Source organism: Carettochelys insculpta, chromosome 6 (genome assembly GCF_033958435.1).
Source record: "Carettochelys insculpta isolate YL-2023 chromosome 6, ASM3395843v1, whole genome shotgun sequence".
In the NCBI taxonomy this organism is placed as follows: Eukaryota; Metazoa; Chordata; order Testudines; family Carettochelyidae; genus Carettochelys; species Carettochelys insculpta.
Genome location: NC_134142.1, coordinates 32727706 through 32742270, shown reverse-complemented (window position 1 = coordinate 32742270; position 14565 = coordinate 32727706). Strand labels below are relative to the sequence as shown.

The 14565-nt window shown below is 42.4% G+C and overlaps 1 protein-coding gene across 1 annotated transcript; it reads left to right on the top strand.

Annotated features, from left to right (window-relative positions):
• Window positions 1-1847: 1847 nt before the first annotated feature.
• On the top strand, window positions 1848-13566 carry CALM1 (calmodulin 1). The gene is made up of 6 exons (XM_074996639.1): window positions 1848-1979; window positions 6124-6154; window positions 7110-7253; window positions 10556-10662; window positions 12103-12238; window positions 12466-13566. Exons 1-6 carry the CDS (start codon window positions 1977-1979, stop codon window positions 12492-12494), a joined length of 450 nt encoding a protein of 149 aa, XP_074852740.1. The 5' UTR covers window positions 1848-1976; the 3' UTR covers window positions 12495-13566.
• The last annotated feature ends 999 nt before the right edge of the window (window positions 13567-14565 follow it).

Sequence of the window (14565 nt, the reverse complement as noted above, 5' to 3'; positions counted from 1 at the left end):
AAAGTCTTATAGATCATAAATATCTGAAAGCTGTATATGCAAATACCACTTCATTGCAGGGAAACTAATAAATTAATAGTAACATAACACAATTAATTAATAGTAACATAACACAATTTTTTGTTAAACAATTACAGGCTATTTTTCTTTTATTTAAAACATTAAAAGTAAATGAGATTTTTAAAAAACAAAAGAAAAATACCAAAAACTGTATTTTAAGGCTTTTAAGAAGATATTATAAACAAATTAGAACTAAGATACTTATTGGAAGTATCTCACAATCTCCTTTTAAAAGATGGACTCAAACTCAAACCCTCAAATATGAAATCTTGAGCTATGAGAATGAGCTCAAATCCAGAAGGTACCTTGTAATGAATAGAACCAATATCCTACATCCTGATTTACACCCATCTCTACTCTTAAGCCTCCATACAGAATCCATAGTGTGAATACATATATACCACATTAGGAAACAAGACACAAAAAATAGATGTAGGACTATTAAGAGAAGCCATGCACTTTGGAATCAGGATAAGGACAAAATGGTGATACCTTTTATCTGAAGTACATTGGACCTTTGTGGGGCAGAAAATCCTAGAGCTAAATTATTAACTGGCAGTCTGATTCTGGGTCAGGACTTTAATATGATCTTGTTGGTTCTTGACCAAAAAAAATATTGTTTTGCAAGAGGTTGACCAGATAGCAAGCATGAAAAATCGAGACATGGGATGGGGTTAGTAAGCACCTATAAAAGAAAATTATAAAATTGGGACATCTAAGTACCCTATTTTGAAAAAGGCAATGATAATCATAGCCATGCCCCCTCCCTGCTCTCGTTGTACTTTCTACTTCAAACTCCAGACACATCTGACCAATTGCCATCAAATATTCCTAAAAAGTTTTCTTGACAGATGTAAATTCCTATCTGGATAGCGAGCTATTTCCCAAATTCCCTTCTCTTGCACATTGGGCAGAGGGCATGGGAGGCATGGCAGACAGCAGTAATGCTGTATGTTTTGAGTTTTTTTAAATCCTGTAATCATCTCCAGGTATTAATTTTGGAGTGGAGAGGAGGGAAGCCTATGATGCAGGGTATTGAGAAGTGGTTTCAAGGGGAAAATCATTTTTCCCTAGATACATACCACTTTGTGCTACTGGCAGTGCATTCCAAAGACAACAGTTTTGCAGCTCTTTCCCTGCCTGCTACACTTTGACTCACTTAGAGCACAGGTGAACAGATGGAACTGGCTTAACACTTAGACATTGGCAAGCGTACACTCCCTACTGCTCCTGTCCACAAAATTATTGCAGTGGAGATTGGGGAGACTGGAAACAGACAGCTGAGAGTCAATATGAAATAGCACAGAGAAAGGGTTAAATGGGTGTCATATGAGCCCATATGAACATCAAACAGACGACTTCGCATATTTCCCAGGTTTGTAAAAACACTTTCACCTTCCCAACCATTCATTCTTTGCAACCATCTGCATAGTATGCCAACTGTGTGACTGGTTACTGCTGCTTCAATTGTAGGGCTTATGTAAGGTGAGCATTTGGGCAATGTGAAGTACCTGCCATATCAGAGATGCCCACGGCGCCGCCCTGCTAAAAATCATTCTGTACCCGAGTTAAATGAGGGCAATCTATGCCTAAGCGCTAGTTAAGCGTGTGCCTGCTGGGGCTATAGGGAAAGCCTCTTCAGCTCTGCCAGCCCGGCGTGAGTATGGCGGGGAGGGGCTCAGCATGGGGGCAGGGCTGCCCGCTGCAGTCACTCTCACACAGAGGCTGGGAGGAGAGAAAGGCGCTGCTCCGGCGGAGGGATACAGCACTACTTTATATAGTAGGGAGGTGCAAGCTCGCACCTCCAGCATTTGTCAGAGGGAGCCGCTTAGAGGAGTAGCAGCCGCTCCTACTCCCTTGCTTGAGTAGCCAGTGCAGCAGCAGCAGCCGCCGCCGCCGCCACCCCGCCCCACGCAATGGTAGGTAGCTGGCGTGCAGCAGCGGCTGGTGGAGTCTGACTTTGGAGCTGGTCTGGCCGGGGGGCGCGGTCGCCTCTGGATTTGCTACGGCAGTGGAGATGGCTAGCTTGTGGCGAGCTGTGGCTGAGCCTTCTCGCTATTGCGGGGGCTGGAGCAGCCGCGTGGCGTTGGGTTTGGAGCCTGTCTGCTTTTGCCTGCCCGCCAGCGGGTGCTGGTTGGGTGGGGATCGGGTGGGAGGCCGGCGGGCTCGGCGGCTGCGGGCCCCAGCAGCTGGGGCTCAAGGGCTGCCGATCTCCTTTCCGCTCCCGCCTTGTGATGCGAGACTGGGAGCCGGGCTCGCGGGAAGCCTACAGGACCCCGCTTTCCCCTGGCTGTTCCCCTCGACTGCCGCGCTGCTGTCCCCTCGCATCCTGCAGCCAGGGGACCTGCTGGGGTTCGCCGGGACTGGACTCTGCCTCTCCCACGGCGGCTGGGGCGGGCTAGGAAGCTGACGCTGCCCAGGCTGCTGGTAGTGCTTGCTTCGCTCACCCTGCCGGGGGTTGGGGCCGGGCCCGCTGGGCAGCTGGTGATGTCGGCTGGGTGCGCAAGGGCTGGCTGGGGCGTTCCCCCACATACTGCCGGGGGCGGGCGGGCTGCGCTGCGGTGTGGGAGAGAAGACTGGCTGAGCCGCCGCTGGGGCAGGGGGTGGGGGCGTCCTGTGCTGCGGCGTGGTGACGGGCGCTTGCCCGGCGTGGGAGCCTTCCTCCTTAGCGGGGTGAGGAGACGGCAGGAGCCAGCGAGACTTGGCCCCGTCCCTCTATTGCAGGGGTGGGCGAGGGCACCCCGGGGGTTGGCGGAGGAGTAAGGGAAGGTACCGATCCCCGTTTCGGCACCCGCTGCACTGCGCAGGGTGGCTGGGGTGGGGGAGGCGAGGGCTCAACGTGTGCTGCGCTCTTACACCCCCCACCCCATCCTTCAACGCAGTAACGCCCAAATCTTTCGCCGGCTGCATTACATCATGTCTCCTCCTCTTCCTCGCCAGCCCCAGGAGGGTGACACAGGGCCGCAGTGTGCGTCGTTTCCATTAGAAACTTTCCAGTTTCTGCCCGGGGTTAGTGGGAGGAGACCAGCGGCCACAACACTGGAGCCTTTATCTTTCCGGAGGGGCCTGGTTTCCTCCCTGGAGACAGGACTGTGGATGCGCATAGGAGCGGGTGGCTGTTTGGCTCCCTGAAGGAGACCTTTTGGGGGGAACTGGGAGCTGGAGGAGGAGGGAGGGCGTCTGGGCTGGCTGCGAGTCCGCACATGAATCCCCTCGCCTCATCAAAGGACGGGTGGGTAGGGTGGGGGGGTTGACCAGGGCCGAGTGCAGCGTTGTGCTGCTTCTGCGGTGGCGGGGCACTGCAGCAGTGTTGCAGCTGATCCCTTGGCTTGGGAAGGATAGGTGCCTGTTGCGCTTGAGAAGAGGCGGCACCGGCCTCACTATAGGGTTTTTTTTTTTCCTCAGTCTTGGATTTTTAACATCTGTGCTCTCCATGTCTCCCTTTAAAAGTGCCTCACTGCTGCCTGGGCTGTGGGGTCTGATGTCTTCTCTGAGCATTGGATTGCTGGGCTGCAACTCTGGACTCTTGCGGACACTGAGCTGAGAAGGTGCTGGAGCTGGGGGTGCTGCAGTGCTGGCTGGCTTGAAGTGGTTTGCATTATATATGGGGTTTATAGTGTGGGTCAGTGGCTTTCAGCACCTCCACAATACAGATTGTTCTCTTGCCCCAGATTCTCCTGTCCCTGTGGCTTTTCCTTCCTATAGGAGTGGTGGAAGCTGAGCTGCAGATTGACAAATGAAATTGTGGGCCAAGCTAGATATTCTCCACCCTGCTGCCCCCACTTTTTGTTCCTGGTGGGGAAAAGCTGAGATCACTGGGACAGAATTTTATGACTTGGCTGGGTGAGGTGACTTATCTGGTGTTAGGTACCTTTGGTAGCTAGGGTGATCAGGCCGTGTTTGTGCCTGTTGCTTAGGAGGGCAAACTGGATATTGTGCAGGTCAAATTTTTAAAATAAACAAATGCTGCTTGGAGATCAGAATATTGTGAGGTTCATATTTTCAGGGCTTCAGAGTGGTGCTGTGGATCAGTGTCTGTCTACAGAGGTGTGGCTGTTTCCTGTTCTGCAGGGCATTGCTCTGATATGACATGCTATGTAAATGACTTATTTCCGTTTCACTCTATAAGTCTCTTTGCTGGTAATGTAGTGAGGAGGATGGAAGTAATACAGATCAGGTGCTGGCCCACAAACCCTTCAGTTTTTTTTAAATACTCTTAAAACACACACACTAAAACTTTGTCCATATGAGGCTCCAATTCAATAAGAGATTATTTCTAGAATCAGTATTTTTGTAATATTATCCACAAAAGTAGTCTAACTACTAATGGAAGTGCTTTGGTATGCGTATATCTGCAACTCAGAGGACCAGCAAATATAACAAATGTCATACAGCTTATTTCACATCAGCATTTGATACAATTTCTTCATTCGAGCTACTTCACTATAGGTAACTACCAGACTAAGGGCAGATCTACATTGCAGTGGAAGGTTGACTAAAGGTACCCAATTCCAGTTAATTGTGGAGCTGGAGTTGACTTACTTAATTCAAGCTTCTGTGCCATCTCCACTAAGGGAGGTAGGCAGGAGTGTTTGCAGCCCTCAACTTCTCTTACGCCTAACAAGAGGTGGGAGTGCTGATGCAGGCTCTCTGTAAGTTTGACTTAGTGCACCTGGTACAGACAAGCTAACTCAAACTCTGGATGATGGACTCTGTGGAAGATTGACCACAGCAGGGTCAATCTTCCCAGTAGTGAAGATATACTCTTAGTTACTGCTGTCTCCTGAAGTCCTGAAAGACCAACATGTTGGTATCCTTCCTTACTGATCAGTTAAACATTGGTTTCTCAATTTGGTGCAAAAATGATTTAATTAGAACAAAACAGTTAAAATCAAGAATCCAAATAAGATTAACTTAGTAGCACACCATGCTCTGAAAATACTTAAACCAATTAGGGTCCCTTCCTTCCCCCCATTCTCTAAAGGAAGATGATAATACAGGGTCTAAACAGTTGTTTTTCTGAAACTTTCTTCATCCAATACGAGTTCAAAGTTTTCTTTTTCATTTCAACCTCCTGCCCCATCCTCCAAAAATCCAAAGGATGAAGAGTTTTGCATTTAAGGGACTGTTTGGTTCCACTGCAGACCCAGAAAACAAAACTGAATTTAATCTGCTTCTTTCAGACATTTGAATGGTCTCATGACACCATGTTTAAATACTGTAAATGGCATAAGGCTAACAAATTGTAGCATAATGATGACCTTTCATTCATGGTGATGTTCCTACTGAATGGAACTGCTACTTTAAATGGCACAAGAAATGAGATGTTGGCAAACAGCGTAATTCTAAGAACGTGGGGGTGTGAGTCCAAATCCTTGCAATCGTGGTACTGTCACATTACAAGCTAAAAGAGCTGTGCTAGGTCAATATTGTGATGGACTATCTTCAGGGAATGCTTGGTCATGGTGAATCACTAGGTGGCACACTTTTCACTGACATGCTGCTGAACCACTACCATTTTATAGTGATAGGGGACATGTATAAACTTCATTTCAGATTAGTAGAGACCTGCACTTGTGCAAAACTTGTATCTGCAAAAATGATCCATGGTGTCCACCTCCATGGATGCTGATACCTTTGGATATGAAGCAGATCTCTGGATTTGCAGGCATCTAGAGATTAGGTTATCTTCAATACCACATGTGTAGTCAGTGGGGATCTCATGTCTCTTCCTGGAGTTCTAGAGGACTGGGGAGGTCTGCTTTGTGCTTTAAACTTGTCCACATTGGATTTTCCATAAACTTTTCTGGCTATACATTCTTAACTTGCCTTAATGTGTGGTGTCTCTTTGCGTATTGGCTATTAAACTGAAACTTAGATGATGCTGCACTCTGTTGGTGGATGGAATCCTAGTGTGTATTGAGTACTGTTGGATTTCTGGGATTGAAAGGTGCTCTATAAATACAATATTACATTAAACTTCCTTGCAAAGTCTATTGCAGCTCCTGGCTTGACATAGTTATAGGAAACTGTTTTCTAAAATACTTTCTACTCTTCATGTAGGCTGATCAGCTGACCGAAGAACAGATTGCTGGTAAGTATCCCAACTGCTTTTTGGTTCGCTAATACCTCCTTTGAATGTAGGGAAGTATCTCTAAACACTGATAGATATTCTCTCCTGAGTTTGCCTGTATTGCTTGTCAATTGATACTCAATCAGAATTGGTCTCTAAAAGTTCTGGCCTGTAATTGCTTTGTCTTTTTTTTTTTAAATCTGGGAAGTTTTTGTGTGTTAAAGAAACTGAAGGAACATTTCTGAGATGGTGTGCATCAATTACCTAATGTCGGGTGTGACATAAAAACAAATCTTGTAGAAATAGTAAAATACAGTAATTCAAAAAAACTTCATAATCACTTTCAAAGTTTGGAGTCCAGACATTGCAACAGTAGTCACTTAACTGAGATTGAAAGTGAAACTGACCTGTGTGCGCTAAACTTTACTTGCTATCATTTGCTTTCACAAGCCACATCAATAGAATCTCTAAAAGTTAAATGGTTAAGAATGTGAAGCATTGAGTTTAAATTGTTTGGAGCCGATTTAACGTACTTTCTTGGGGTGGATGCTTGCTTAGCGTTTTGTTTTTGAATTACTAAAATGATGATTTCTCTCAGGCATGTATGGTGAAACTTCTTAATCTTCGCTTATAAATTTGAAACACTGGGAGAGTGAGTAATGAAGAACAAAACTGCTATTGATGAGAAATGATCTCAGGACAGCTGGGTTATTCAGAAACAAGGAATCATGTGCTTATCTAAAATCTGAACAGCCTCATGCTACATACAGGCTAGAAAGTGTGGTTAGAGGGCAGTGACTTGCACATGTATCGTCTGACCAATGTATACATTAAATACTAAAACACTAGTCTTCTAATGCAGATCAAAGAAAATGCATTTTAAAATCCTGTGGCATTGACACTGGGGATTAGTTTTCTGTCACTAAAAGTTGGTGGTAGTCTTGGTACCTAATGATGAGGCTGTTTCTGTCTTCAGAGTTCAAGGAAGCCTTCTCCCTATTTGACAAAGATGGTGATGGCACCATCACAACAAAAGAGCTTGGGACTGTCATGAGGTCATTGGGTCAAAACCCAACAGAAGCAGAATTGCAGGATATGATCAACGAGGTAGATGCTGATGGTAAGTGTGGGGAAGATGCAGTGGCAGTGTTTCACTCATGAGGAGTGTGTACATCCTACAAGCATGGGTTTGAGATGACTAGTGCAGTCTCTCAACTTCCTTTCCTTTTGCAGTAATCCATTACAATCTGATCAAAAGCAGTGGAGATTTTTTCAATTTTCTCTGTGTAAAAATAAAACGTTGCTTTAATGTGGGCATAGCTGTTCCATTAACTATGCTAGTAGGTATCTAAAATGTGGGCTAGTCGATCAAAAGAGAATACATATTGGTGCTTCTGTCTTGCTCACTGCTTCTATCTAGTGTTCAGGGTGTGTGTGTGTGTGTGTGTGTGTGTGTGTGTGTAAAATGTGAATCACTGAATATACTTCTACTGGAGTACCAAGGAGCTTTCCCATACCTATTCACTTAACCTTCCCAACTTGTTCTCAGTAGCTAATAGTTTTCGTTTAAAATACATTTTTAAATAAACAATTAAAAGTTGCATTGGCCACATAGTAAAAACTTGTGTCTCAAACTGGATTGAGTTAAATAAAACCTGTCTCCATCTTTTATTCTTCCTAGAGAGATAGTGGGGAAGCGTTCTGGAGATTGACATGGGTAAATGAATACCAGAAAGGGTAACATCAGAATAACATATCCATGAATCTGAAGCAATTTTCGAATGAGAGAGGAAGGTGCTTCGTGCTGGCTTTGTCGTTGAAGAAAACTTTAACTAGTACAGTGGTGGATATGGTGTTTAATTTTTTTAGTACCTCTAACAAGGGTATAAAGTGCATTGAAAGAGGAAGTGGATTATTTGACCTTCATGAGGAGATGCCAACTCAAAACCAAACCTACTTGTGAAATGCAAGATGCAGTTACTTGCAAATTGCTTAGGGCACAAGTGTCCAAGAATCACCTTCCATTTTTGGTTACTGAGGCGCTACACTAGTAGCGTGTTAGTGTTTGTCTAAGTGTCATAAACTTAGCCTGAAAACTGAATGAGTCTGAAGCTGAGCTCTGTTGTAATGAGTAGTTTTTTGTTTTTGTTTTTTTTTAATGGTCCTTTTTTCTATAACACGCACGCATTCATTGGACACTTCTTTACAGTAGATTCCAACCTTTTGACTTTTTGGAGCTGGCAGTCAACTTAATTGCTTGTGCCAACCATTAAGAATCTTTCAAAAATTGAAAGTAACTCTTGTTCTGTGACTTAAAGTACTCTTGAAAATCAGTATAGCTGTCTGTACACTATTGGCCCTTTAAAGGAATTCTTAAGTACTTAAACTAGGCTGAAAACTTAGCAATAAGACTAATAAAGTACAAGGGCAAACTGGTAGATGTGCCACAGCAAAGTGGCTTAACCCAAGACACTGGGTACCAGATTAAGGGCAGACTATGAGGAAACACTGCTCAAACACCAAATTGATGACATCTATGAATAGAACTCACAACCATCCAGTTATCAAGTGTAAATTCTTCAGCCCTTAACATGTAGTCACCAAGGATTGCTTTGGACAATTTAGTCTTTCTGGTCACTTAAGTAAGCTTACCTTTGTGTCCCCAAATATCACAGCAATATTCAGTCCCAAATGACCAGTCATTTACCTTGTTGGTAAATTGCACATTAGCACTCACACCAAAGACTGTGCTTCTGGCCAATATTACAATAAATTGTATAAAGTCTCCCTTATTAATAAGGAAATAAGTTATTTACAAGGCTATAGTGTGTGCTCACACACACTGAGTTTGTTTCAAAAAAAATACAGAGCTTGTTCATTAGAGAGGCTTTTTATGTCTCTTAGGGCTAATCCAGGTTAAGGGCTGAGGATCTTTTGTTTGTGTTTAGTAATCCATACAGTTCCTCCTTGTTAGGGATTTTTTTTTTATTCCCTTTCCTTCTGTACCTTGTGCTGCAAACTTGTCTAATAGAAGAAATTCTTCCTGCAGTACTTGATGATGAGCAAAAACTTGGAAGTGAACAGTTGACAGTGTCTTGTCCTCTTGACACTAGGGCTGTGTCTGCACTTGTATTCCTTTTTCAAAAGGGGTATGCAAATGAGGGGAACCAATAATGCAAATAAGATATAGATTTGCATATCTGACACCTCATTTGCATATTTTGTAATAGCTTCTTTAGAAAGAAGAAAACCAGTGTCAACACTGCTCTTTCGAAAGTAAACCCCGTCTTCAAAAGAATTCTTCTTCCCATTAAAAAAAAAAAAAAAGGGGAACCAGATTGATTCCAGTTATATAAATGTCAGTATTCCAGTGGGGCATGGGAGCCTTAGCATCAGGTGGCACCTGTTCTGCCAGCATTACATTAAACCATTCTTAATAGTAAATGGACAAGATGTAGCCTCTACGGGACTTCAGACTGTCTGTTTGCTCTTGACTACATACCTTTGATTAGTATTCTGAGGTGTTAGGGATTGCCAGTCAATGGGAAAAGATTCCTGTAGTATGGGAGAAGGTCACTGGCCACTCTGAGATATGTGACAGGAAATGACATTGCAGTGCCAGAGGAATGCTTATTAGGCCTGGGTCTGGACTGCTGGAGGAGTGGAAATTTTTCAGTGTTTCTCAGATGCTCTTCACCTCTTAAAAAATCAGATCCCTAATCTCCATATTCCAGAAGATCAATTAGAAATAAGATTACAATGAAACATATGTGTATATTTTAATATTTCCTTAATTATAAGATTACAATGAAATATATGTGCATATTTAATATTTCCTTAATTAAATGTAGTTTTGAAGTCTTGGTATCAATTTATGCTGCTTGAACATCCATTCTGAAATCCTTTCCCTCTTCCCCCACCCCCCATTTTTCTGGAGATTCAATTGAAATCTGCTCCAGAAGATTAGGTTTTTAGCTCTGTCACTTTGTTTTTGTATATATTCTCATTGGAGAGCCATCTGGAGCTAGTACTAGACAGACTCACTTACAAAATCCTCCTCTAACATGGCACAGTAGGAGCAGAATCTTAATCACCTAAGATGAAGTGATGCATTCTGGGGTGTGGGTCTAGAAGCAAAGCAGTAGTCCATACAACAGTCCTCATTTACAGCAGTATTTTCAATGCTGAAGCATCTCAGAGCTGAAAATGCTGTTTTAGCAGTTTAGGGAAGAGGCCAATTTAAGTCTGACAGCTTACAAAGTTCTTGAAAGCCTGTTTGGTTTTAGTATAAAAAAAAAAAAAGATGGCTCTTAATTACTGGATCGGTATTATGAGACTTGTCTTTTCCTAACTTAAAGGTTAGTTTTGATATCAAGGAGATGATGGGACTCTAAAGTACAGATCCACTTCTATTTTTTTAAGGCAATGGAACTATCGATTTTCCTGAGTTCTTGACCATGATGGCCAGAAAAATGAAGGACACTGACAGCGAGGAAGAAATCCGTGAAGCATTCCGAGTCTTTGACAAGGTACTTCTAGACTCTAGAGCTGCAGACCAACATTTTGAATGGCTCTTAATGATAAGCATCTTTCTCTGAGCTTGCATGGAAGGCTGGTAGAAGGGCTTTCACCTGCAGCAGGAGAACTTACTGTGGAAAGTAAGCTTGCTGCAACAGCTTGCTCAGGAGGATGGATGAGGCTTAGGCTCTTTCATGTTGGTATCCTTGATAGATCTTCTCTCAGGATAGTGGAACAATTAGAATTGATATTGGAAAGAGGTATCAGTGTCTCCACTTCCCCTTCTGGCCTCATGACATGAGCAAAGTGCCTGAAAACAGGTGCAGAAGGCTTTGCACATCTGTATAAAGACTTCCCATAAAGTTGAGATCACCTCTTCAATTTCTAATGTTATGAGGAGGTGAAGCTGAACAGCCTCCGTGTTTGGGTTGTTGAGTTGGAGGCAGCTTTATGGGAAGCTTGTAACAAGAAGTAGAGGCTCTGCATTTTTCTCAAAGGGCAGACATGAGCACAAGAACATCCTCTTCCCTTTACTTGCCAAAGGGTATGTTTTCAGCCTTTGTGTAAGATAATGCTCCTAACATCTTCACAGATTTTTTCACATCACAGGACTTAGCAGACCAGTCTTAAGATGGCCATCAGTACTGAACTAAATAATTACTCAAATCCAGAACAGGTCTAAGGCATGACAAGAAGTTTTCTGTCCATATGTCTCCCAAGTAATGGAGATACAGGAGAAAGTTAGTTTTAAGTCCCCTTCTGGCATTCTGGGCTCTGTACTGCAGCTTGCAGGTGGAGTTGGGAAGATTTTCTCAATGTGCTTTGTGTACTCTAGACCTTGTTGCACAGGAAGCCTCTTTAGAGAAATTAGTTGGTTGTGGATGTGATGCTACAAGAGATCAACTTGCTGCTTTGGGATTCTGTGGCTAAGCAGAATTAAGTTATTGTGTTCACACAGGGCTGATACTGAAACTAAGGAAACTCAAAGGATAAATTATCATTCTGGTCTCTAGGATACTGGAGACTTTCAGGAAAGTGTCTGGGAGCATTCAGAACAACTAAACCATGACTCCACAAACTCCTACATAGGATTCAAATGTAGGTGTGTTCTTAAGTGGGTGAAAGTCAAGAATGCATATTGATTCCCAATCAGATAATTCTACTTTCCTCATTCAAGTAAGTATAGCAAGCTTCACTTGGGTTCTGGAACAAGCTGTCCTCATGTATTGACTGCATCTTCCACACCTTAGAAGGCATGCCAATAGCATTTTCAGTGGTTGGATAAAATGTGTACAGTGCATGAGGCCACTTGGCTGAGTACTAGGTCCCCTGGGAAAATAAGCTCAGAGCTAGTTCCTGGAGTCCTGAGTTGATCTATAACAGTCACAGGTAGGGTCTGTGTCCTAGTCTTCTGAATTGTCATTTTCAATCCTATGCAACTATTTTCACAGGATGGCAATGGTTATATCAGTGCAGCAGAACTACGTCATGTTATGACAAACTTAGGAGAAAAGCTAACAGATGAAGAAGTAGATGAAATGATCAGAGAAGCAGATATTGATGGAGATGGACAAGTGAACTATGAAGGTAGAAAAAGATGCTCTTGTTCTGTTTGTGTAATCAATTATACACCACTTAAGTTTGTTGGGTCTTAATAAACTGGGTAATGTTTGAATTGCTGTAACTCAAAACTGTCTACAATTAGTGAAAACTTGATCAGAATATCTGTTTAGTGGCTCTGAAGGTTTATGCCAAGTGCAATTAAGATACTCCTTTGAAGATACAAAAAGTCATGGTGGTTTTTGTCTTTTCAGAATTCGTACAGATGATGACCGCAAAATGAAGATGTCCTTTCACCTTTTTTCCCCTCTAGAAGAATCAAATTGAATCTTTTACTTACCTCTTGCAAAAAAAAAAAAAAGTTCATTTATTCATTCTGTTTCTGTATAGCAAAACTGAATGTTAAAATACCTTCTGTCCACAAACTGCATGTAATGGTTGGTGGTCCTGTCCCCAAAAGATCAAGTTAAACATCAGTTTTACAATATAAGTAATAAATTGTACTACCTTTAAAAATAAGGAAGCACTTAGAACTCAAGTTCCATTTGCTAATGATTATTACACTGTTTGGGCTGGCCAGTTTTTCATGCATGCAGCTTGACAATTGAGCACAGACAGATGTTTGTATTGAATTAAAACCCCTGAAAAAATCCACTCTTTTGTCCAACAGTGGATTCTAGCTCAATTTGTAGTGTAAATTGTCATAGCTGGTTTACTTTAAAATTGGTTTATACCTCAGGATGGTATGCAGCAAAAATGGTCAAAGGATGCAAAATGTAAAGTAAAATGCCCTAAAGGTTGAATGGTTCTCCTGTATGTAGCATTGAGCCCCAAAAAGATGATCTTAACTATGGGTGGCATGTCTGTTATAATATTGGTTTAACATTGTCTGGATTGCACTATAGTGAAACGGGTGTCAGGCTGTTACCGTTCACAAAATTTTTAAAAGAAACTTTCACCAAGGGAGCATCTTTGGACTCTCTCCTATTTTTAAAACCTTCTGTACCATGACTTGGAGCTGGCAGAGTAGCCTGTGGACTTCAGCACAACTATCAACATTGCTGTTCAAGCTATTACAATTATGTCCATTCCAAGTTGTAAATGCTAGTCTTTTTTTCCAATAAAAGACCATTAACTTAAAGGTGGTGGTAAATGCTTTGTAAAGCTGACTTGTATATAAATTGAGACACTAAACCAAAAAAGCAGTAGGAAGGAAATGTTTTTATGAATGGCTTGCTGCTAAATTATAATGCACATGTATGCAATAATTTATCCCTATCTTCAAGATGACAAGGAGTAACCTCTTGTAATTCAAGACCTTTGCTATAAATAAATGAACTTGTGCTTGCCTTTCATATCATGACAATGTTAATTTAGTTGGTGTCAGACTGGTGTAATGCTGACTCCACAACTGTGTGGACACAACACTTCATTTCACTAAAATGGAGTGCTGTCGGCCTAATAGCTAGCAATAGGAACTATAAGCAGGTATCAGTTGTATACACCTTATAGAGCAGCCCAAGCTTTCACACATTTCAGTAGCATCTAGGCTGTCTTTCACTCAATGCCAAAACAAAACTGGGTGGACAGGGAGGAACCCAAGATTTAAGCTCCACAGAAGGGAGAGGGAATAAAAATGCTTGGGTGCACTCCAGTAAGCAAACTAGGGCCAAAAGACCTAGTACAAGCTTTTTTTGGAAGCTAGAACTGCTGCCTTGGCTTACTACTCAGCTATTGCCACATTGATTTCACCTGTCAAACATTTTGGCACTGCTCCTCCTCTGCATGTAGCAACTGTTCTTAGTCATTCCAGTTCCGCAAAATAAAGGTCTCTATTTTCTCAACTCCCTTATGCGCTGCAAAGCAGCCATATCGGCACTGTAACTAGTTTTCTGTTTGAGTTTAAAAAAATGCTTTTAATCTGCTTTCTTCCTCTTTGACTTTTTTTGTGCCCAAGTGAAGATAGGGATTCCTTGGAGTCTTAATTTTATATTTTTTCATGGCCATTGCTGGGCTTGTAAATATTAACTATAAATTCAAGGCATAATAGTGTGGCAATGCCATTCCTGGGAGAGGCATGGGTTAATATGTCAGTGTAGCTTGAATTTTTTTCCTTCTATATTGAGTTAATACAGTCTTTCAAGAAATGTAGAATCAGCTGGCTGTTTGATACTCAAACAGTTATACAGTGTAATGCCCCATAGGCCGAACTTGTTACTTTATGCAATTGAGTACGCACCCAACCATTAACTTCAAGTGGGTGGGGTACTTATGAAAGAATGTTTTCTGTACTCTTACACACATTAGCTGTTGTGTCTCTGCTAGCAAGCATTCAAATTTTCAGCTCTGAGTAA

Excerpts from the sequence above, each read along its gene's own strand:
- CALM1 (XM_074996639.1), top strand. Across the intron at positions 6,155-7,109 it reads GACCGAAGAACAGATTGCTG|AGTTCAAGGAAGCCTTCTCC; the intron begins GTAAGTATCCCA and ends TTCTGTCTTCAG. Across the intron at positions 12,239-12,465 it reads TGGACAAGTGAACTATGAAG|AATTCGTACAGATGATGACC; the intron begins GTAGAAAAAGAT and ends TTGTCTTTTCAG.